Source organism: Ammospiza caudacuta, chromosome Z (genome assembly GCF_027887145.1).
Source record: "Ammospiza caudacuta isolate bAmmCau1 chromosome Z, bAmmCau1.pri, whole genome shotgun sequence".
Taxonomy (NCBI): domain Eukaryota; kingdom Metazoa; phylum Chordata; class Aves; order Passeriformes; family Passerellidae; genus Ammospiza; species Ammospiza caudacuta.
In genome coordinates, this window is record NC_080632.1 from 49,357,876 (window position 1) to 49,383,921 (window position 26,046).

The window sequence follows — 26,046 nt, forward strand, 5'->3', positions numbered from 1 at the left end:
ATGAGTTTGATGGCTGTATCTGTATCAACCAGTTCTGTGGCAGAAGAACGGTCAATCTGCGGAGTGAAACAGCTGTTGCTGTGCCGCCAGTGACCACACTGCAGGTATGTCCCAGGTTCTTGGTGTATTGGCTTAGTGGCTCTAGGCCAGGGACTTGGTCTGAACACCATTCTACGACCAGAACATATTATGTGCACTATGCTAGGTTTTTTAGTTTTAAAATAAAAGTGATCCAGCAAAGAAGTTTTGAGATCTCCTGCAAAGCAAATCACAGCAATTACAATTGGGAGATACAGTACGACAGCATATTTCTGATCTGAACACTAAATTAACTAATAAAATAATTAATTAATGAATTTAATTAACTAGTAAAGATGCACCTGCAACTTCCTTCACTCATCATGTCTACTAACAAAGTCATAAGTGATTACATTAATTACCAGTTTAAAAAAGAGACAACTACTGCTGGCTTTAACCAGATGCTACATAATTCAAATGGAAGCAAACTCCTTTTCCCTCCCTTCTAAAATATGAAGTGCATAGATTCCCATGTATTTCATCAAGTTTGAATACTGAAAAAAGAATAAAGTAAAATTTTACTAAACCTGAAGAAGCAAAAGGATTTTTTCCAAATATTATCCATCTTGGTAACAAAACTATCGAGAATTGCATTCAGGAATGTTTAATGGATTTATTTCAAATTGAACACTTACTCTGAGACTGTACTTCCAAGAATCTCCTCCAGTCTCTTCTACAGCTATTATTCCACAAAGACAAGAAAAAAAGCATTATTTCAGCTATGGTTCAAAGAAAGTCTAGTGGTAGGTTAAGGGTATCATAGACTATCAAGAATCTTTTATTACAGAAAGAATGTCCAGAAAGAATATTTGTCCAAGAAAACTGCAGGAAATAAAATGGCCAATAATGAAGCACTTAGGCAAATATCTAATTACACTACTATCAAGTATATAGCATGTTTCTTACTGAAGCTTTCTGGATCCTCTTCCCACATAGTCAATTCTTCCTTTGTCAGCAGGAAATAGTGAGTGACTAATCTCCTACAGATTTCCATTAGTGTTGGGAATGTGAAAAAAGCAGCCTTTATGTTATGTGCTTCAAGAGTTTCAGGGCTGCTGTCTGAAATAAAACATGATGGACAATCAAGTGGTTTGATGATCAAAGACTAGTATAGTAAAATTATAAAAATCAATCAATAAAAAATTATTATATTCTGAGAAAAACAGAAAAAACTTACTTACATGGGAGACTTTCAGCTCGTAAGACAGGTTTTTAAGCAAGTAATTGATTCTGACACATACCAGTATGTATTTAAAACTTTTTTCAAATTCATAGAGAATGCTAATTGTTATCTAGTCACTGCCACTAATGTGAAAAGTTGAGGGATTTTTTTTAATTCACCCATACAGAAATGTATGAAGTTTCAAAATGAAACAGTCCTACAAAGCAAAACATATGAATTCCTTTATATACAACTGCATCTCCAATCAACTGTATTTCATTGTACTGGTATTAGTAATTACAGAAAATACACCATTTTATCAAACATATCTCATGGGAAAGATGCAACAAACTAGCTGATGATAATAAACCAAACTCTGTACCTCAGTACTTTTTAAAATTCGTTCAATGGAAACTAGAACAATCAAAAAAGAAAATATATTTGTGCTCCTTCTGCATTTAAAAGTCCTTTGGAATGTCATTATCTGTATACATTAATACTTTAAAACTTAAAATAACAATTCTCCATACAGAGGTGGAACCATACATATTTCAATAATTATTAAAACATTAATAAAGGAGTTTAACTGTTGAGAATAGCTAGCAAAATATTTCTCAAGACATAAAAAATTATTTTAGTAATGACAGTACCTTCAATATTTTTGGATGGTTTGTATGCATAATTTTTTACAATCATCTTAATGAGATTCATGCATTGTATAATAAACTGCTCAAATACAACTCCTTCACCAGCTTCTGTGAAAACGTAGCTTACAGAGAACTCCAGTGATCTCTGAATCAAAGCAGTGAATGAGCAAGGATGTTGATCCAGGAAGTCCAAAAGCTTAAAAAAAGGAAGTAGAAACAGAAAAATCAAAACACTTTTGGTGAAGTCTTACTAAATGCTTTAGTAAACTAGTTATCAAAAACAGGTGCCAATTCATATAAAACTATAGAAAACTGGACATGGACAGGAAATTAGGAAGAGATCAGTATCAACTGTTAATGAAGCATTATTTAATGGCAAAATTCTTGATTTTGGTTCAAAATTACTTTTTTTTAAGTATGGGGAAGAATACCAATTTTCAAATGGACCAGCTTACTAGTAGTAAATAAAATATATCAGCCATACTTAAAACAGTGAGTATTTCAGCAGATAATTAATCCCTATTGGAATCAGTGTAAGCAAAGCAGTATGAGGGCTATATAACTCCTCCCCCAACATAACCAATGCAGTACAAGCACTTGTTCCTCAACCTAGCTTTTCCAATTAGTGATCTAAAATACACTGGTGGATTCCTTTAATCTCCTTTAGTACTGCAAAAATGCCTAAACCTACATTCTTGCATGTGAATTTCCATAGGTGGTAGATTAATCAAATTTACTTTCTCTTCAGGTCTGTGAAAAAAGATTCACATTTGCTATCTAAGTAGTATGACAAAGACCAAAAATAATGTGTCAGAGCATTTTCAGCTCAATTTTAGTGAAGCTGATAGGTGCTTTTTACTTCTGATAACTAGGCTGAATATTTAAAATACATCCATGGCCTCTAGATAGAATCTGAAAACAGTGGGAACTCTGTAGGTTTTGTAACTTTAAAAAAAATAACAGAACCCCAAAAAAACAAGACCAAGTGTCTATGTTTACATTACCTTCAATACAATATGCATTTAAGACTTGCACAGAATCAGCTGACAAGTCCAAGTGTATTAGACAATACAAGCCTCAGAGGGGAAGAGTATGTTGGTCATTTTCTTTTGATTAATTAGCGTGGCCAGTAATTCCACAGAAATAACAAAGCCATAGAAACAGTGATCTAACTACCTATAAAAGGTATGATGCAAAGCCTATCTCTTCTTTATTCCTTAATACCAGAACCATTGTTCAACCAATGCTTCCCCAACTCTTCTTTAAACAAATCCTAGATAAATAATTTACTAATGAAATGCACTTAATTTTGTTTGAGCTAAGAAAATGTACTCTTCACTGCTGCAACTTACAACAGCACGAGTAAACAGACACCCTTTTCTTCAAAAATACATCTCCTAACAAAGAAGTCTTAAGTTATAGTACCTTCAACTTCTTTGAAAGGTCTGAAACAGATTCACTTTAAGGCACCTAAGTGTCTGAATGGCGACTGCTCCTCCAGAAATATAAGCTATACAACAACTGAAAGGAGATTTTACTTACCACTTTAGTGAACAGAATTATGGTCTTTTCTAGACGATCTCTGCATATGCTTTCTGCTCTTATAATTCTACCTGGTAAATCAGACATTTCACCACTATCATTTTTTAGACTTTCATTTTCCTTCTGGATAGCTAGGTTTTAAATAATTAACACTGGAGAAGAACTTATTTTTACTGTAGTTAAGAGATTAAGTTAAGCCTGAAAAAAATTTTAAGGCAAAATAAATTCTAAATCAAATTCAAGGTAATGACTAGGAATAGAAATATTAAACTGTTTCTCTCAAGTGTACTGAAATTCACTGCAGTTGATCAGGCTATAAAAACTGTGACATCATTACAGATACAGAAAATTCAATGATAAAAGGCAGTTAAAATAATGCAAGCAAATGCTAGTACAGACAAAAAATAATTATGCATTGAAAATATAAAGATGTCCTTTTAATAAAACCACATACAGTTATGTGCTTTTCTAGAAACACCACCTTAAAGAATAATTTATTATGGGCATTAGAAAACATTCTGAATTAGGAAAACAAACCAGACAATTTTTATTAAAAGAAAGAAAAACCAGAAAGGGCCATATTGAAAGCATACAGGCAGAAACACAATATAACAAAAGCAAACACTAATCCTATAAGCTAGTTGTACCTGCTTTTGCAACAAAACAATCTACTGATTAGAAATGTAGAAATGGGAAGGTTCAGCTCAGTTCTTGTCTTAGGACATAGAAACCCTAAAGTCCTCCTATTCTAGGGGACTAAACCAAACCTCAGTATGGGATGGCCTTCAATCCCTTCTATTCAACTCTGCACCTTGTCAAAAATGAAATAAGAGCCAGAAGGAGCCTGACTGTAGTATAGCCAAAGTGACAATTGGAGGCAGTTTCCATCTCTTCTAAAAATGAGGCTCAAAGCCCCAGTCAGACCTCTTACTGAAGTACAGTCTCCGGAATCCAGGAACTTCACCAAAATATCAAAACTGCATATAACTTATCTAAAAAAAATTTTTCCTATTCAGTTTAGACATCTATTCTTGTAAAAAGTGTTGTTGAAATATTACACCAAATAGAATTTTGATGTGATTTTAGCCCATTGATACAAAAATACACTTTTACTGAATTCCTCCTTAATAGTTTCAGCAGCATTTAAAAAAATAGTGTCAACTTCTACAAAAATACCTTGCACCCAAATGATTACTGATCATGCACTAGCCTGTATATTTTCATCCAGCTTCTAACATTTAACAATAAATACAAAGAAAAATGCTCAGATACTTACTACACTCCAGAAACTGTTTCAGCCGTTCAAATACGGCATGCAGAAAACCCTGAAAAACAAACGTGTCTTTAAAGGTGAAGCTTATTCTGTACTGTATTATGAGAACAAAATTATGTCAGACTAAAGTTAGTTCATTTGTGTTACCAGCTCAGACATGACCACATAACTTTGAAGTGAACTCTTTGATTACTTTAAACAATTTCTTCTAGAAATTAACAATTAGCTAGCAAGCAGACTGCACAGATGATCCAAACTGACATTATCAGTACAACTTAAAGGCATTGCAACTCTAGTAGAAGGAAAGATAGTAACTGGAGACATGTCCTTTAAAATATGTTTATCAAGTTATACCTTGTTCTCAACTTCCTAGTGCAGGCCGCAGGTCGTAGGTACTCAACTCCTCCACAGGCAGCACTGGAGGTTAAGGAAGGTGCTTGGGTCTCTTTGTCTGACCCTACCCTCTCCAGGGGCTGCAGACTACAGGCTTTTATCTCTCTCAAATGTGACAGGACAAGCATGGCATCAAATTCATCACTTAACGAAATGGTTTTAACTGGGGTGGGGGGGAGCACATGTAAGACACCTTTCAGTAAGCAACAGGCGTGACCACCGTGTGGTGTGTAACTCGGAACGGATGTCCTTTCTTTTTATAAACATGATGCCATTAGAATCCATCTAGGATTTGAGAGCCCTTGGCTGACAGGAGGACAACTTTGAGAGGATGTTGCTTGATCTTCCTTTGCATAATACAAATGCGTGCCTTTCAATGATTTCCAGACATAGCTCCAATAATACCTGAAATCATCACAAAAGTTTTCTAATCTAGAACTAGAAATGCACTTACCATCACCTCTGCATTGCAATGAGGTTCTACAAAGCCATGGACTGTTAGTTTCCGAAGCACTAGGAAAAAAAATTACTTGTGTAGCTATTTATTAGCTCTTGCTTCAACAGATTTCAGAACACAATAAAAATTCCACTTGCCGTGCCTTTCTTTCAACTCAACGCTTTAAAAAATACACATAATTTTCGGTTGTGCATGCCTCACCCATATCTAACATTCACCTTGTTGAAATTACTTTAAAATATATCTTGTGTGAAATAATGAAGAGAACTTTTAACAATTACTCCATCAGGAAGAATTCTGCCAAAACTCTTAAGTATTAAACTCCTGAAAGATCCTGCAATAGCAGGTACAGTCAGGTAAGGCACAGTATAGACAGGTAAGGCACATAAGCCACTGGTAAATTCTCTCTGGTTTATCACTGCCAGTAACCCAGCAAAAGCTGCATGCTGCATCTTCGGAAACAACTCAGGACATGTATTATTTACATTGCAAGAATTGCAGAGAATAAAATCCCAATTGTTAAAAGCAGCAAAGTAGTCAGGATATGCATTTACTCCACTCATAAGCCCTTGAGCATCAACCTAAGACAAACTAACTGCTAAGGCTAGCTTTTCAGTGGACACAGGGTGAACTTAATGGAATGAAACTTGTAGCTCAGCTTCCTCAATTAAGTGCTGAAGACATGCAAGCCTAAATTACAACACACATAAGAAAACATCCTGTTATGCCACCCACCTTCCAACCTCCTAGACATTGACTTCTTAAAGCATGCACAGTGGAGTGCACAGTTTCTGGCATACTGAGAAACAAAAGCACTCTCTCTCCCTTCTGCATGAGCAATAGTCCTTCTGCCTGGCTAACAGTACAGGTAAAACAAAACAAAAATACAGTTATTTCCAATGGGAATGGCTTTGTTAGAGAATGGGAACTATTTACCAAAGAACTTCTATGCATTCCCTGTGAAGAAAGTTATTTGATTCCTTACACTTAACATCATTCTATATTATTACCTTTCGATGACAACAAGGTCCTTTCTATGGAATTTGCAGCTGCAGCGTCATCCCCTCTACAAATCTGTTGTAGGAATGTATCTGTATGGTGATTCCACAAGGAACATGTAAAGCTATAAATATTTGATGTAAGCTGCAAAAGGAAGATGTAGAATGTATTTTGCTTCCTGAATTTTGCTATACCATAATAAATCCCCAAATTTTAAAGGCTTGTTTTGACTATTAAAATATTTAATACAGCTTCTTGTATGTATCGTGGACCACAATGTTTAATTTGTTTCTTTGTAATGAGTCATACTAATCTTAAGACATTTTCCAGAAAAATACCTTGTCTTGATTTGAAGATATTATGATAGACTCATTGGTGTCCCTGACTACTTGGGTCTATGACTCTGACCCTAAAGAAAACTATTTAGGGCTCCTTTCTTACCTGATTTTCAGTAAATACAGCTGCTGGTACATAATATGCTATGACGCTTCAAAAAATTATCAGCTTTCCTCATCACCTCTTCTTCCACAAAGACAAGGACAAGCTGTCCATCTTACAGTTAAATTAATGTCTGAATCATCTTACTCTGGGACACACTTAGCAGTTACAGATGCAATATAGTATTGAACAATGCCTACTCCAAAACTAACTTTACTTTGTCAATACCTGCAAATAGTAATTTTTTTAAAACACAGAATGACAAACAGTTTCTAATCAGGTAGAACTGAACAAATCTCTAACTTAATTCACATTACAGTTCACACACAGTGCTTAACTGATAAAGATTTCTAAATTACAAACAGAAGATGAAGATTTTCTCACTCAGTTATGGTAGCAATGGATGGCTTCATAATTACATAAATCTGAATTTAGTCTGTTACACCTTAAATCAATGGAGTCATAAGCACATGACCGGTTTATTTAGTTGCTTTGAATGAGTAAAGGTTAGTAAAGGTCCTATTTACAAGTCAGTCTTGAATGCCTCAGACTCCTGATGTTTAAAATTTCATCTTATTGATTACATAGACAGAAATTTCTACATAGATAAGTAAGTAAACATTCATAAACAGTCTTCATTTTCAGTACTCACTTCTTCCTTTAAAATGAAGGAATAAACTGAAATTTCAAAAATTCCAGAGGAACATGTTTGGAAAAAATGTTTAAGTCATTAAATTCAGTTAGCTGGTACTACACTGTTGCCCAACTCCAAATGGGTTTGGAGCTGCATGGCCTACAGCCAAAATTACATCCACGTTCTAATCAGTGCATTTTTACAGTGGAGAATATAAGATGAATGACTCGATATTTGGCACTGGATTCACATCTTGCCTTTTAATTAACCTGAAGAGATGGCCTGGAAAAATCTCTAACACATTCCTGCTGGTGGTAAAAACTAAAATATGGTAGTATAGAAGTCTAAATCCCAGTATTTCTTAAAGACTATACTGACTTAAAAATTCAGAACACACTTCCAAAAAAACTCCATAAATTCCTAGAAAAGGTCTATAGATGTTCTATAGATGAATTTCAGTATCTTTACATAAATTAAGATAATGCTCAAGCTGTATGCAAAATTAATAAAGATCGCAAACGTCTCACCCAGAAAATGGCCTCCAGTTATTCCATAGTACACAGATACCCACAACATAAGAGCAGATATTTAAGTCCACAGACATGCCATTAATGCCCTGCCAGCTAAACTCAGGAAGAAGCAAGCATGTGCAATACCCAGTTTGCATGCTGTACAATACTGCATCACATTACTTACATCATAGAAAAGCTTCCTATCTGTAGCAAGCCGTTTGGATGCCAGGGTCTTCGTAACATGGTAAAATGTAAGTAGCGCCCTGTGTTGCTGAAGATCATCCTGCACCTTCACAGCTTCTACAAGAGTGGGTATAAGTTCTGGCCATTGTCTTGGGCAGTCCACTCTGGCAACTTTAGCAATCAATACAGAGATCTGAGTTGCTATCTGCAAAAAATACCACAGACACCACTAAGTCAAAGGGCATTTAGGAAATGAATAATGACAAGATCCACAGTCAAATAAAGCCTGAACAAAAAAAACCCTAGAATGATACATTTTTTGTGCTTTTTCTCAAGCTGTTTTTAAGTTTGCTGAATGCAAATAAATGTGGGAAAAAAGTTTATATTTGTAGCAAGCATTACGTAAAATACTAAACTTAATACCTTGCTTAAATTTTACATGAAGACCAGTAACTGTATTTATTCTAGAAATCACATAAAGAAACAAATATCTGGGAACCACTTCTTACTTAGCAATCTTTTTTATCACTTTCTATGAGCACACACTGCTGAATACGCATTACTCACAGTTTGCCTCTACCTGACTTTTACATAGAGCCATCCCTAGGCCCAGGAACACAGATGTGTACACTAAGCCCTGAGACTCTCTCTTGCTCCAGATCTTCAGAACCTCAGGCCAGAAGCACCTGCACTACTCACACCACCTGACTTTGGTTGCTAGGCCCAAGTTCCACTGGCACCAGTCTTGCCAGCAGCTGGAACCTGGTCCTCGGAGCACACATGCATGATTAACAGAGTGAGATTACACAGTAAAACAGGTAAGTGATGCAATCAGAACACAGGACAGGCAGTGATCATCAGGCACAGGGTTTGTTCAGACACAGGTACAGACCACTCATGTTTACACGACTGGCCCTTCTTATGCCCTCTTTCTGTCTATTCCACACTTGGCTGCTGTGCAACTCCCTTCCCCTAAACATTCCTTAGCATATTTTGCATGGTCACCCAAAACCCTACCTCAAACATCCAAAAATTTCACATTCTTCTTTTCCCTGTTCTTCCCATTCTAATTGAAAAGGTCCTTGACTGGACTGGTGAAGTAGACACTCTCTCCCCTCAGCACACTAGAACAACCACACTTCCAGCCTGGGGAAGAAGTCACCTTCTTAGGCTACCAGAAGGAATCCAAATCCAAGGAATTTCAGGCCTAAGACGGATAGAGCAATGCCCCTCTTTACTGGCGCCTGAGCTGTTTCATCTGGAGTCTGACAACCCCACCAAGTCTTCCACAACATTTATTCCTACCATGCTACTTAGTGAGAAGAATTGCTTCAGGAAAATGATGTCAAGGTTCACAGTGAAGAGCTGGGAGTCCTACTTATTACTATATCAAATTACGTCAATTCACATAACAGGGGGAGCAAACAGATTTTTCTCCCTATGTGACACAAGAAGCAACCTCCCAGGAAAGGCAAAAGTACTTTTATGTTGAGCACAGGCTTTTTAAATGGGGAGAAAGAAGAAAAAGAACTTGCTGTAATACATTTGAAAAATACCCTGTTCCACTGTTCCCTCCATATGCTAAATATCTTCAGAGGGCATGGCAATTATGCTTTCAGCAGATGGTATGTTCTCTTTTTCTCCTACACCTCCCCTGGAAGTCAAGTTGTATCATCACATTTCCATACTATGCCTACTTCTCACTTTTTTGTGTTGTTTTTTTTTCTATACAAGAGTCATAATTTTTTCTGCTTTCAGTGATGCAAAAAACATAGGCAGATAGCAACTGTGTTATGAACTGCCAGTGACTGGAAAAGTGCAGTTATCAGGAACACAGGATATCAACACTCAGATATATCAAGCAGGCTGGGAACTAAAGATTCCTTGGAAAGGACACCTCAGGATACCTACAAGACAGACTGGGGAACAAAGGTAAAGAAAGGGATATGGAAACATATTTCCATATCACATGTAATTGTTTGGGCAATTATTTAGACTGCTGTGATAAAAACAAATAAAAATCTCCACATCTTAAAAAATGACATCCCAAAAAATGTCATAAGGACGTATAAACCAAAACATGAAGCCACAACTCTTTAAAATGTCAGTTAAAAACATTCCAATCTCAACTGCAACTATAGTTGGACAACTCCAGAACTGTTCATCAGCATTCTTAACTATGAAAAATGCTATGCTATCATCTTAGCAGGCAAACTGATGAAATACTAATGAATGTATGAATGTAGGAAAAAAATATTGATAAAAAGTTTTGGTTTGCAAAAAATATACTTAATATTAGAGTTTCATAGTTAATTTACCTATTATTATATGCAAAAAACCATACAAACTTCAAAATTAAATATTTGATAAATTATATTCCACCTAGTAAAGTATAAATGACACACACTATGGTTCAGCTTGCCATACTTCATAATTCATTTTAGTTAACATTCAGAAACAAGCAGTATTTGTCATATTGTTTACATTGAAACTATATCTGCAGAACAAATTTTAAAACACTTTATATGCTTTTTTAAAAATTGCATTTGCAATGAAAATTCTTAGCTCTACTCAAAACTGTCATTCACAATGGGCTTCTACAAAGACTAAACGACCCTAATTTTGATAAAATGCTCCAAATCCTAGAAGTTACATTAATCCTGTCAAGAAATCCCAAGAAGTTAAAATTGAACTGTCTGCAGAACAGAAGTTTATTCCCAATGCCTTTTGTTTTCAATCTTAACCTTAAGCCCATCATTTCTGTATTTCCTTGACAAAGTTTTTTAAGATCCAGCTCAAAATATTAGCAAATACTTCCCTGCAGAATCTTATACTTACATGAGGAAGAAGTTATCAAAGGTAAGATTGATTCATCTAGTATGGGCATATTCTGTGCCCCTAACATTAGTTCTGGACTCAATATAATAAATTCTTATCCTAATCAAAATCATGGCTTACAATTAGTCATTTTATGTAAGAAAAGACACTATCACACTGAAGCTTTATTAAGCTTATTTAAATTCACTAAATTGTGACAGCAATACTGCTCAGGTGGGTTTATACAGCAGCAACATCAGCAGCTCGCTCCTGCTTTGCTTCTGCCACATTTCCTTGCATGGCCACACTGGGAGTCAGGTAAGAGAGCAGACACAGCTGAAAAAAACAAAATCACTCAGGGAAAGGTTATTTTCAGCTACATCCATTCCCTGAACCATTTCACCAAATAGTTGCACAAACAACAAGGGACAACAAACTGCCATGGCAACACCAAAAGAAACAAACCACAGAGACAAAATGTTGTTTCAGGCCAAAGTAGTTCTATAATTCAATGAGTTATGACTGATGGTAAAAAATCTCACTTCAAGGTCTGTCTGCAAAGCACTATGTAAACTGCAACTTCATTATTATAATTAAATACTTTGTAAAGAAAGAAAATAAGATATCTATCAATACAAGTATTTCTTGGAAGAGTAATAAACAATCACCACTAACCTGATTCACTGGCTCATTAAAGTTGGTGATAAGTCCAGCACGCAATGTAGATTTTTCTTCTTCCGAAAGAGCACTGCCAGGATACATTTATCAAAATATTATTTATTTTCAATTAAAATACTACTATCAATTCATTTGTAACTATCAAAAAAACTATCAAAACTAACAAAAGAACATCATTTGCTCTTCCACTATCTCAAATATCCTTAAAAAGAGAGGGAACTGTGAAAAAAATACTTATAAGGCATTTTAGTCTCACATTCTGAGACTTGGTGCGACCTTTTCAAAGATAAATGGCAAAAGAGTTGACAGAGTGAAATACACATATATACAATGAAAAAACACAAAACTGTACAAAATTCAAATGGATTTCTCATAGACAATTGTCATATAGTTATTATTGACAGAATAGAGGATTTGAACATAAATTTGCCCATGTATACTAATGGACAGTGGCCAAAAAATATCCAGAATAAGGCAATCATCATATCAGATGACAGCTTTTTTGGAAAAGCAGTTAAGTCTTTTCTATTATAAACCCTTTTCTATAATAAAGCAATATATTTACGCTTAAAAGTACAGATCCACTGAAAATTATAGCTTTGTGTGAAAAGTATGTTGATATATTTGCCATAAAGTGCAGGAGAAAATAGTGAGCAGGGAAAAAATTCTAAGCCATAAAGGTTAATTTTCATTCAAGTGCAACATTGTGGTATCTTAATACTTAATTTTAAGTGACCTCTATCACTTTAAGACTACAAGTTACAGTATGATATCCCTACTGTATTACTTCGGATTTTATATCATTCATGCAATTTTCCTATAATTTCCAGGCAGGAAACACAACACACTGCTCTAAAAAAGGTTTTGTTGGTATTTATAGATTACACTACTGGGGGAGAAGAAAAACCAAACCAAACTAAACAAAAAACCCCAACAAATTTTCATCTACTGACAGCACCTGGAAAGCTGTTTCTCTTTCATAAAAAGCCTGTAAGTTATCACACAAGGTCGTTCAGATTAAAGTTTCACCTAACATCGCAATGATTTAGAAGCATGCAAACATCACATCTCAGTGAAGGCTAGAGGCTGGAAATTAAGAAGATTAAGCACACCAACACAACAACTTCCTCTTGTCTGACCTCAGGCACAGATATTAACTGACTAGTTTTATATACTGAGGTTTAAAATTATATCTAAAGCTCCCTAAAGCATAGCTTTTACTCTAATCTAGACAAATACTAAGTATTAATCTCAAAATAATAAGCAAATAGAGGCAGGAATTGCCATAAAAACAAACATTTACAAAAATGTTCTAGTTTTCACTTTGTCTTCACCTCTGCAAAAACACAAGTATTCACTATTTTCTCGATCAAAGACTTATCATTTGAAGTATAGTACAAAAGGGGGGCAATCCATTGTTTCACTGGTGACTCAGAACTGTACACTAAGTCTTATTTTCCAAGGTAACGCTAGCATTCAGGAGCCACAATTTTATTTTTTACATTTTAAATCAAAACATAGGCTTTAAGTTTTCTTCTGAAAAAATTAAATTATCCCTAAAAGTATTTTGGTTAAAATTTACAGAGATCTCTGCAACAGTAACAGCTTTTCTGCATGTAACTACTTTACTTATTAATCTAAAGCCATGAGATGATGTTCCATGACAATAAATTTTTGAGGGTTTTTCTTTTATAATATGAAAGTGCAGTATATAATATCCACACATGCAGGCATCGTCTAAGTGGTTTCTAAAACTTAAAAACTCTTATTAATAAAATTTAAAAATGTATAATCAATTAAATGTAGATTGTATAATAACTCACTTTCAGAGACAAGAGAAAGCATGTAAAACCTGGTTTGTAAAAAAAAAACAAACCCCACTTTACTATATTACTGAATTTATTTTGTTTCTGGGCTCACAAGACCCCTGGCTTTAAACTCTTTTTCATAATTATATTAAACTTATCATATGCACAGTCTAAGAGCAGCAAGAATTCAGTTCATTACTTACTGTAAATAAAAACGCTGTAATTAAGCTTTTGCCATTGCAGACAAAACAAAGGAAAGAAAAGAAACAGATTCATGAGGATCAATGCCTTAAAGACACCAGCTTGTGATAAACAAAACTAGAAAACAGTAATGAAAAAAATCTAAGAAATCAATGTCGATGCAAGCACTGCGCGACAGAGTTCCTGAGGGTTTGCCGGACCGTGGGCGGAGGAACTCCGCGTTCCAACAACACGAGAGTGACATCTGCCGGAGAACAGGGACACCCTCAGCCCCTGAAGGAGACACAGACCCGCACCACTGCCCCAGCCTCCCTTAATGCCTTGCAAGAAAGCCAATTCCACAATTCCGCCTGTAAAAGTCACAGACAGGCGAGAAGTCAGGAAGAACGAGCCTCCTTCAGCCAGTTCTTTCCCTTCAGCATTGAATTATATGTGCCCAAAAATTAAAACAACTTCATCTACACATGAACTTCTAAGTACTATCTACTATGCTGTAGTCTTTCACAATTTGCAAATTCAACATTACTTTGATCTTTCTCTGTGTTTGTGGTATGGAGATATATACATCCAAATACTTTAAAAATTATTTTGAAGCTTTTTTTAAAAAAAGCCTGATATTTCACATTTGGATTTATGGCTTATGAGAAGTAATCACACAAGTGAAAATATATATTTGAAAAGTACTGTTAAAGTATTTCACTGTGTTGCTAACATAGTACTCAAATAAGAGAACAAAGTCCACAAGAGACGGGATACAATTGTCTGTAAAATCAAAAACACGTTCAGCTCTTGAAATCAAGACAAACCATTTCTGAAGAAAATAAAAACACATACAAAATCATCCTGTGAGACCAGCTTTTGAGGAGGCTGACAACAAATTTCAAAAGAAGCCAAATTGTGCCTGAAAAGAGTCTATGACAACTCTAGGCTCTTTGCCACAGCTATATGAAAAGCTGCCTGAAAAAGAAGGAGGGAGGAAGTTCACAGGCTCGTCTTCTAAATCACTCTCACTGGAAAATGCAGTTTTAAGCCTGATCTATACATCAGAACATGCTTTGATGTACTACTGGCATTGTGAGTCAGAGAGGAGCAGAGGGTGGAGCTTCCTCAGTTGCTGCTGAGTGGCTGATTACAGGAGGTGTCTGGGGAGCGCGGCGACCCGGAGCGGGCACACAGGGGTGTGGTGAGTCTCTGGGGAGTATACAAGGCAGTTTGCGCGGCAGGTCGCCCAGGCAGGTCAAGCAGGCAGGGTTGCCAGCTTTCTTGCTAGTAAGGAGTGCTCTGTGTTGTTTGAGGTCTTTCTGCTGCCTGGTTATTTTTGAGGTGTTTGTCAGTAATGGTTTCTACACGGTCAAAAGCTGTGGCTGGTGTAAGTGACCAAGTCGGGCCCTCCAAAAAGGATGTGTCTGTACAGACCCATCCATGTCCAGAGTGTTTGAGCTTATTGGTGGCATCAGGGAGTGTTGTGGAGGAGTCCTGCCTGCGGTGTGAACAAGTGAATGACCTCCTTTCACTGGTGGCTGAGCTTAGGGAGGAAGTCGAAAGGTTAAGGTGTATCAGGGAAAGTGAAAGGGAAATAGACTGGCAGAGTTCAGCCCTACCATCTTTAAGGGAGGCTTCTGACCAAGAGACTGAGGACTTATATGCCTCCCGCTCTCAGGCAACAGAAGGGCACCTGGTAGATGAAGAGGAATGGAAACGGGTCCCCATTCGGAGAGGTAATAGCAAAAAGTCCTTCCCCTCCCCATCATCATCCAGCCAAGTACGACTTCAGAATAGGTATGAGATCCTGGATAGAGAGACCCAATGAGATGATTTAGGAGAAAATTGCCTGCCCAGTGAACCCCCCAATTATGATTCAGCTGCAAGACGGATCACTACCTCTAGCATCAAGAAGAAAAGAAGGGTAATCGTAGTAGGTGATTCTGAAGGGAATCTTCTGAAGGGAACTGAGGGCCCCATATGTCGACCAGACCCATCCCACAGGGAAGTCTGTTGCCTCCCTGGGGCCCGGGTACAAAATATCACTGAGAGACTTCCTGGGCTGATTCAGCCCTCTGATTATTACCCACTGCTGATACTCCAGGCTGGCAGTGATGAGATTGAGAAGAGGAGTGTCAAGGCAATTAAAAAGGACTTCAGGGTACTGGGTCAGGTAGTTGATAGGGCAGGAGCACAGGTAGTGTTCTGCTCAGTCCCTTTGGTGGCGGAGGAAAATGATGAAAGAAACAGAAGAATCCACATCATCAACAAGTGGCTTAAGGGTTGGTGTCATCGGCAAAATTTTGGATTCTTTGATCATGGGGAAACTTTTACAGCATCTTCTCTGCTGGAACCAGATGGGGTACACCTCTCTGTTAAGGGCAAAAGGTTTTTAGCTCATGAACTGGCAGGCCTCATTGAGAGGGCTTTAAACTAGGTTTGAAGGGGGAAGGGGAACCAGCTGAGCTATCTGGAAACAGGCCCAAGAATTGCAAGGCTGAGTTAGGGGTGAAGTCAGTAGCCCAGATGAGGTGCATGTATACCAATGCACGCAGCTTGGGCAACAAACAAGAAGAGCTGGAGGCCATGGTGCAACTGCAGAGCTATGATGTAGTTGCCATCACAGAAACATGGTGGGACTACTCACATAACTGGAGTACTGCACTGGATGGATACAAGCTCTTCAGGAGAGACAGGAAAGGTAGAAGAGGAGGAGGGGTGGCCCTTTATATTAAGCAAACTTTTGATGCCATCAAAATTGAAACTAAGGAAGATGGAGTTGAATGTCTATGGGTAAGAATAAAGGGGAAGGCCAACAAGGCTGACACCATACTGGGAGTCTGTTATCGTTCCACCCGACCAGGAAGAAGAGGTAGATCACTTATTCTATAAGCAGCTAGGTAATGTTTCCAGATCATCAGCCCTTGTTCTTGTGGGTGACTTCAACCTACCAGACATCTGCTGGGAACTTAATACAGCAATAAAGAGGCAGTCCAGGAAATTCTTAGAATGTATGGAGGACAACTTTTTGTTGCAGCTGGTGGGTGAACCCACCAGGGGAGGGACTATGTTAGATCTGCTGTTTGCAAACAGAGATGGGCTGGTGAGAGATGTGGTGGTTGGAGGTCGCTTGGGGCAGAGTGATCACGAAATAACAGAGTTCTCAATATTTGGTGAAGTCAGGAAGAGCACCAGTAAAACTCTTGCACTGGACTTCCAGAGGGCAGACTTTGGCCTGTTTAGGAGACTTATTCAGAGCGCCCCTTGGGAAGCAGTCCTAAAAAACAAAGGAGTTCAGGAAGGGTGGGCATACCTCAAAAGAGAGATCTTGAGGGCACAGGAACAGACCATCCCTGTGTGCTGAAAGATCAGTCAACGGGGTAAACGTCCAGCCTGGCTGGGCAAGGAGATTTTGGAGGAACTTAAGAATAAAAAGAGGATGTATCAGCATTGGAAGAAGGGTCAGGTCTCTAAGGAAGTATTCAAGAAGGCTGCTAGAGCATGCAGAAAAAAAATTAGGGAGGCCAAAGCTCAGTTTGAACTTAGAATGGCAACTTCTGTAAAAGATAATAAAAAAAATGTTTTCACAAATACATTCATGGTAGAAGGAAAGGTAAGACCAGCCTTTATTCTTTATTGGACAAAGGAGGGAACTTAGTATCTGAAGATGAGGAAAAGGCAGAAGTGCTTAATGCCTATTTTGCCTCAGTTTTTAGTGGGAAGATGACTTGCCCTCAAGACACCTGCCCGCCTGGGCTGGTTGATGGTGACAGAGAGCAGAATGGTCCCCCCATTATCCAAGAGGAGGCAGTCATAGAACTACTGAAATGCTTGGATATTCATAAATCTATGGGACCAGACGGGATCCACCCCAGGGTAATGAGAGAGCTGGCAAATGAGTTTGCAAAGCCACTCGCCATCATTTACCAGCAGTCATGGATCACTGGTGAGGTTCCGGATGACTGGAAGCTGGCCAATGTGATACCCATTCACAAAAAAGGTGCAAAGGAAGATCCTGGTAATTATAGACGAGTCAGCCTGACCTCAGTACCTGGCAAAATAATGGAACAGTTTATATTAAGCGCCATCACGCAAAATTTACAAGATGGCCAGGGTATCAGACCCAGTCAGCATGGATTTAGGAGGGGTAGGTCATGTTTGACCAACCTGGTCACCTTTTATGACCAGGTAACCCGCCTAGTGGATGCAGGGAAGGCTGTAGATGTTGTTTACCTGGATTTCAGCAAGGCCTTTGACACTGTCTCCCACAGCATACTCCTAGACAAGCTGGCAGCCCACAGCTTGGACAGGAGCACTCTTTGCTGGGTTCAGAACTGGCTGCATGACCGGGCCCAGAGAGTGGTGGTGAATGGTGCTGCATCCAGCTGGTGACCAGTCACCAGTGGTGTCCCTCAGGGATCTGTGCTGGGGCCAGTTCTGTTTAATATTTTTATTGATGACATGGATGAGGGTTTAGAGTCCTTTATTAGCAAATTTGCAGATGACACTAAGCTGGGAACGTGTGTTGATCTGTTAGAGGGACAGAGGGCTTTGCAGAGGGACTTGGAACGGTTGGATGGATGGCAAAATCTAATGGGATGAAGTTCAATAAGTCCAAGTGCCGAGTCCTGCACTTTGGCCACAATAACCCCCTGCAACGATATAAGCTGGGGACGGTGTGGCTGGACAGTGTTCAGGTGGGAAGGGACCTGGGGGTGCTGGTTGGCAGTCGGCTGAACATGAACCAGCAGCGTGCCCAGGTAGCCAATAGGGCCAATGGCATCCTGGCCAGTATCAGGAACGGTGTGGCCAGCAGGAGCAGGGAGGTCATTCTGCCCCTGTACTCAGCACTGGTGAGGCCTCACCTGGAGTATTGTGTCCAGTTCTGGGCCCCTCACTTTAGGAGGGACATTGAGATGCTTGAGCGTGTCCAAAGGAGAGCAACGTGGCTGGTGAGGGGCTTGGAGCACAAGCCATATGAAGAACGACTGAGGGAGCTGGGGTTGTTCAGCCTGGAGAAAAGGAGACTCAGGGGTGACCTCATTGCTCTCTTCAACTTCCTGAAGGGTGGCTGTAGTGAGCTGGGGGTCGGTCTCTTTCTCCAGGCAACAACAGACAGAACAAGAGGACACAGTCTCAAGCTGCGCCAAGGGAGATACAGGCTAGAATTAAGGAGGAAGTATTTTACAGAAAGAGTGGTCAAATACTGGAATCATCTACCCAGGGAGGGGGTAGAGTCACCATCCCTCAAAGAGTTTAAAAAAAGACTGGATGTGGCACTTGGTGCCATGATCTAGTTGAGGTGTTAGAACATGGGTTGGACTCAATGATCTTAAAGGTCTCTTCCAACCTAGAATTTCTGTAATTCTGTGATTCTGTGATACTATGGATGGAGAGCAGACAGCTGCTGAAGTGAGATACAAGACAAAAGACAAGAATTTTGCAAAGACAACAAAAATGCAGCATCTACAATGAAGTCTTCAAAAAATAATGGTATTCAAAGTATGATTGATTCACAAAATAATCAACTAAAAATTTAGTTTAAATCAGGATTTTTCAAAATTACCTCAACATATTCTAAGAGAAATGTGATCTGGTTGAGTGCTGACAAAATGTCACATCTAACATATTTAGAAAGAAAAACAGTTGGACACAGAGTAAAAATTTAGTATGCATTACTCCATTGAATCCTTAACAGCAGCCAACAAATTTTAAAATTTATTTTATCATTTAATTGCACTAAATTAGTGGCAGAAAAGTTAGAAATGGGGAAAAATAGGGTTGCATAGGAAATTTAATATAGATTTAAACTCATGGAATCCTTAACAGTCAAGAAAAAATTATTTTTTAAATTACATTTAATTTAAAACTACAGGGAAGCTACATTAAAATATTTCTATTTAATTTTTACCTCAAACAGTAAAATTCTAGTTTTTAGTTCTGCAAGAAATAAACTACACTTTTTTACCAGAAATACTACTAGTGGCTAAAAATACTAACAAATTGAAACAACATTTAACTTCTTCCAACAGTTCTTGCGAAGTACCAGTGTTGTAAGCTGAATCCTGTTAACCAGAAATGTCAAAGATATATGCCATCTTTCATTAAAAAGATGCTATTTTCCTGTTACATAAAAAAGAATCCAAATGCTTGCAGATGTTTTGCAATTATATACTAATTCACACATACAAATACTCTAGTGCTCTATGCCATAATGAAGGAGCACTACACCACTTAAAAAGTGCTGTGGATACAGAATTTTAAAAGTTTTCACTCCTTTGGTAGATCTTTGGAAAGGCTTACAATGCAAGGCAAAACACATTGAACTATCTCAAACAATGAACAATGAAAGTCATATTTTGCATCATAACACGAACTTAGATTTGTGATCCAGAAAAACTGTACCTAGAATTCCATCTAATACCCTACATCTGACAGTGACAGTCCCACCTATTACAAGCATTTCAGACTGAACACTTGTAAGCTTTTGAGTTCTGGAATTGAAACTCTTTGTGAAAACACACCTGTTTTTAAAGGAAAAATAAGCACTCCACACAAAAGACTGAGAAGTATATAATTCTACAGGTTACATATTAAAATGGCACTTTTTGTAAATTTTAAGTAAATTACATGTTACTCATGAAAAGTGCCTATATTTCTCATCTTCTTTGGAGAACTCTTTGTCATACATTATCAGAACAATGAAAAAAGAAGACCAGAACTTTTTAGTATGATAACTGCTGCCTCCTTCCTGTGTACATATTCAATACATACCAGCATGAACAAAATTAAAGTTCCTTCTCACTGTCCAAGAGATTACCTTTCACTTCTGTCACTTTCAGTAAACCCAGGTGTTAACGTTGCAACACATACAGCATCACTTCAAAACCTATTACCTATGAAAGAGCCTTCTAACTCAGCTCTCAAAAGTAAATCATGAACAGTCATAAGAAGCAATATAAAGACAAAATGTTTTATCAGCAAGTCCTGAAGGTTGAAGCATATTGTCAGTTCCACCACAAATTCTAAAGTAACTTCTACCAATTAAGGATCTCCTCTTTTTCCAGCCTGGCAACCATAACAAAGCCAACTTTAAGATGGTTAAGTGAAAGATCTCAAAACTTACTGTGGTGTGGCCCGTCTCCAGTAGCGATCAATTCCATTTTTAAAGTACAGTACAGCTAACCATCTTACATTCACATCCAGGCTATGATTTGTAAAGATATTCTGTTAAAAAAAAAAAAAAAAGAAAAAGTTAAAAATTTCTCAAGATACCACAAGCAAGACAGAAATTGTATCAACGCATGCCCTGGTATATGTAGAAATACACACACCACTGTGATATGGGTGTACATAAACAAAAAGCCTTAATCATCATTTGACAGGGAAGTGAAAACACTGTTCTAAACATAAATTTTTAGAGATTAAAAAAATTTTTATCACTAGCCCAAATTTTGATTTATTAAAAAAACAACACATAAGGCAAATGTATTGCTAATCTTGTCTGGCAGAGAAGGAAATATAAGGGTAGTAATTAATATAATCAGACAATTTTTACATTCTTTAATGACATAGCTCTCAGAAGTTTGTGCCACTGCAGAACACAGGCTAATTCCTTATTCTAGTCAGAATCCAGTCTTCAGATTATTTATTCATGTTATTTATTCATATGGCAAGAACCATCCTATCTAGCAATACTGTTTGTAAAATAGTGACCTGGTAGGTCTGCAGTTCTCAAATTTGACTATGCTTAGGAAATCAGGAAATTAGTTTCTACCAATAAAAAGCTATATATCTGTAGATACATACATATATATCTCTCTATACATATATATACACTTTTATATATCTGTATGTACATACAGACAAACACAGAGGAGTTATTTTGTATGGTAATGGTGTAAAATTAATCAACCAAAAGAAACTAAAATAAAGGTAGGCTATTGAATTTCAGCACAGGCACTACTCTGAACAGCAGCTCTCCTTCTGTTTTCTACTGGATCAGATGGATCCCTCTCAAGGGGCGAGACACCATTACTCCAACGTTTAGAGAGCAAGCATGTGTGAAGTATGTTCTTACTATGCAGTACACTGCAGAAAGAGTGTACCACTTGTATTTCTTGCTTTTAGAAGTCCAGTAAGAAGGGACCTGAAAAATGCAGGGATTCTGGTCAAAAGTATCAGCTACTTTTGGGCAGCATGCCTGCAAACACAGGCATAAACAAACCTTTCAAGTAACTCAGCAGTTATAAGTAGAAACCTGGGACCTCATTTTCACTATGAATTCAAAACCTAATTTTCTCTCAAAATCTACCTTTATTAATAATAACATGTTTCTAGAGGTAATGGCCAACCCAAAAAAACCTAACACACTCCAATCACTAGAAAGTAGACAGATTTACATGCCAACAATGATATAAACTTCAAAACTAGCAACTGTAGAAAAATATCAGAAAGGTGGTAACCCACCAAAAATACCACACAACACAAAAATGATCTATATGTAGTATGTTCTCCTTCCCCAAAGCTCATTTAGGAAGACAGACTGAATCTCTAAAAGACTTGACCTTTCCCAAATGCAATTTAAGCATATTAAAATACTAACAGCTAACTTCAAACACCACTTCCATATTAGAAAAATAACATTTCAAAATAAATGAAACATGGAAAACCCAAACTACTCATACTGAATATTCCTCTCCTTGCTAAAATATTTAGCAGAAACAAAGCTTCCAGAGATAAAGACCCTAAAACTAGACCAAACCTAGATAAAAAATGAAAAAAAATAGACCAAACAATCTACACAAAAACAAGAAGAACTTCTCATTACACTCTTTATCTTCGTATGAACTTCCTAAAACATGAAGTACTTAATATAACACAGTAATGCTGTCATAGACAGAACAGGAATGAAGCCAATATACAAACTGATATAACTTGCACGGAGGTTCTTTTCAAAACCATCCAATTCTGAATCAAAAGAGAGATTTGTAATACCTTCAAAAGACAAACACAGAAAAGTAATGATAGCAACTCCACTAGGTACTAAAAATGGTAGGTTCAAGGATGCATGTCTCATGATCTTCTTTACGATTTTCTCTCCTCTGTCCCAGAAGCAAGTGTATCTCACAGTAAGCAATTATATTACTTGCCACAAGCCACAGATATCAGCTGTCTTACCCACTCTTCACTTGTTTCCCTGAACCCTTTTCTGCTCCACCAAGAAGATGTCAACTACTTTCTCTCCCAGACAGCACAACTGTCATGATCAAGTTAAACAAAGAAGAAGACACTTCACTTGTTTCGTCTGGAAGACTATCTTGATATTTCACTCTTAAAGAAAGGCTGATGTGGCCCCAACAAATCCACCTAACCACTTAAAAAAATTTATCAGCATTTGAATATTATGTGCCAGCATATACATCTTTAATAAGCATCTAAACACCTAAATTTTTAGTCCTTATATTTAAAATTAACTCATATTTGTTCCAGTTACCTGTGAGTGCCCAATTTGTCTACACCCCAAGGTGCAAGGTCTCAAACCAAACATGCAGAGGAAAAAAAAAAATCACTAGTGGCAATTTCCGCTGGTTTCTATCAAGATCATTTACCACCACAACTACACTATTGCAAAGGCAGTACATAAAAGGAAACTTGGCAGCTCAAAGTATCTTCTTCTACTCCTTTCCCTAAATCCTCGGGCTCACCTTCAACTCTCCAAACAAATTAGATGGTTTATAGAGAACAGAACACATCACCCAGCAAATCTGAGGCATTCAATCTATGCATTGAGGACAGATGTTTGTAGAGAAAACATTTTACCTCTGTTTTTAATATTACTATAAACATATGCAGAGATATTGGAGAATAACAACAGTGTTAACTTTCAGGTGTCTTTGCTGAAACAGGTTCATTTCCTTTTTGACTGTGTTGTCATCATTTTGACCATATCAATGCATCAATTTCATGAATGGTCATAGCACTTCTAGAAGCATTCACCTTCCCCATTCCAGGACCTTACTACCACAGCCAGGTCAGTTAGTCTCCCTGGAAGTCTCCCTCCACTAACAAAAAGGAAAGTAACCCCAGAGAGGTATCACACAATTCAATGGAAAGCAGGGAGGAAATGCCTATTAAAATGATCATAAAGCATAATCTCCCCAAAAAAGAAAAGGTCCTCATTGCTTTGATATATAAAAGGTCCCCCGCCTCTTGAGGCAGTAAAGGCAATTCCTTTGAGAAGGGCCCTCTTGGCCTTTTCACAATTCACCATCCACAATTCACAACAGGTAAATAAAAGATTTAGCACTACTGCCCACTCATACTGCTAGAGGCTGGATTTCCACCTTCTGAATACCCAGGGAAAGAGCTTACTTTGAGATACAGTAATGACAATGCCTAGCATTGACACATCCTACCTACCCTATCCTTCAGCATAAGGATTCTACTTCCTGGACCATGACAACTCAGGGCTTCCCTCAGGCAGAGGTCATGGCTCAACCGTGTTCTAGAGACCAGTACTCAAAATTATTCAGAGTTTACTTAAGAGCACTTTTCCACTGTATCTTACCAACAAGACTGAATAAAAACCTGGCTGTGTCTCCCACTGCTTCAGTTGCTCCTCAGCTGGCTTCAACACTGCAGTATCTTGGCTAGTAGCTTGCGTCAAGACTTGCAAAACAACAGTGCTAGCACTGTTGAGATCCATGAGAATCTGAAAACATTTAAAAAGGAGAAAAAAAACACCTAATCAGTAAAAGATAGCAAACATAGACAGGTATTTTCCATTTTTATTATCCAAACACCCCACACTCATTTTTCATTAGACTACACAGTGTAAAGATAGCACGACACCCACTCACAGGCAGTTGAGGTACAGGGATAGAACTATTTGCTTTCAGAAATCTCTCAGCAGAAGGAGCAGGCATTAAATCAATCATTACAAGCATATTTGCTAGATCTGAGGAACTGCAGGAAATATTTTGATTGCAAACAGTTACCTCTCTTGTGAAGCACAGCAGCTAAGAGCAAAACTGCAACTAGAGATAATTACTCAGCTGTAAGCAGAGCAAACCATGGGGTTGTCTGAAAGAGGCAAAAATGCAGATTATTAACATTTTTGCATATTACTTTTTCTTCAAGACAGAAAATTACACGTTCATATAGCCACATTCTATAACTCAAATTCATCCAAACAATTCATATTAATTAAAAAAAAAGCATTAAGTCTCACAATTAGTCTTCATGATACAGAATTTTCCTCAATGTATTTGGTTTCCTTCTTATTTATCATACAAATGTTGGAAAAATAGCTAACCAGGAATTGGAAAAGTACAAGGCCATGGCTAATCTAGTCCCTGCAGCTGCAAAAACACTGTGTCCTTGAAGCATAGCTGTATTGTGATAGCAAGATGCTGTAATTGAGAAAGAGACATGAGAAAAGAGACATGTGACTTCTAAAGAATAAAGAAGAGCTGATATTGTAGTATAAACAATAGACTGCTTGGCTTACAGAACATGCATGAGCTTATTACTTGTTGTAAATAAATGTCTGGTGGTCTAATTAATAAACGAAGCTTGCTGATTCTCACATTGAGCGTCCTGAGTTTCCCTGCACCGTGACATACAAATGCTAACCAGCTGAACTACGAATGCATAATGCCAAATTTCCAGTTTATATACATGGTTTTGCACTTTTGTACTCTGTGAAAGCAAAACAAAACCCTGCTCTCCAGATGATAGAAATTACACTTATAATGACCACAGAAACAATGTTACAAGAAGAAAAAGACTCATATATGAAAGAAACTATGAAGGCTGTTTCCTGCTTATAAAAAAAAGTCAGTTTAAAGCCTGTTAACTTTTAATAACAGACACAGTGAATATTCATATACTTAGGTTTTCTAAATGAACAACAAAGAACAGTTTCTATTCAAAGAGGAGAGAGAAGGAGGTTCAGGTGGGGCATCAGGAGGAATTTCTTCATGGAAAGGATTGCTAAGCATCAGAATGGGCTGCCAAGAGAAGCTGTGGAGTTGTGATCCCTGGAGGTGGTCAGGTAAAGCCTGGATGTGGCACTTAGTGCAGTGGTGTAGCTGACAAAGCAGTGATCCGTCAAAGGCTGGACTCAGTCTTGGAGGTCGTTTCCAATATCGTGATTGGAAATCACTTCTGTGATTTGCTTTTGTTTAATGGGAAAAAAAGGTTTATTTTTCCACCTTCAGGAAAAAGATCAAGATTAA

The 26,046-nt window shown here is 37.6% G+C and overlaps 1 protein-coding gene across 1 annotated transcript in view; it reads right to left on the bottom strand.

Annotated features, from left to right (window-relative positions):
* Nucleotides 1–26,046, bottom strand: part of IPO11 (importin 11) — an 84,537-nt gene that overhangs the window by 52,692 nt on the left and 5,799 nt on the right. Inside the window, exons 3-14 of the mRNA XM_058823356.1 lie at nucleotides 24,805–24,889; nucleotides 24,375–24,518; nucleotides 20,931–21,031; nucleotides 11,811–11,883; nucleotides 8,320–8,523; nucleotides 6,563–6,695; nucleotides 5,550–5,608; nucleotides 4,706–4,754; nucleotides 3,430–3,500; nucleotides 1,891–2,083; nucleotides 985–1,137; nucleotides 714–757 (exon numbers count right to left, since the gene is read on the bottom strand). Coding sequence (XP_058679339.1) covers nucleotides 714–757; nucleotides 985–1,137; nucleotides 1,891–2,083; nucleotides 3,430–3,500; nucleotides 4,706–4,754; nucleotides 5,550–5,608; nucleotides 6,563–6,695; nucleotides 8,320–8,523; nucleotides 11,811–11,883; nucleotides 20,931–21,031; nucleotides 24,375–24,512 — 1,218 coding nt within the window. The 5' untranslated portion in view covers nucleotides 24,513–24,518; nucleotides 24,805–24,889. The remainder of the gene's footprint in view (nucleotides 1–713; nucleotides 758–984; nucleotides 1,138–1,890; nucleotides 2,084–3,429; nucleotides 3,501–4,705; nucleotides 4,755–5,549; nucleotides 5,609–6,562; nucleotides 6,696–8,319; nucleotides 8,524–11,810; nucleotides 11,884–20,930; nucleotides 21,032–24,374; nucleotides 24,519–24,804; nucleotides 24,890–26,046) is intronic.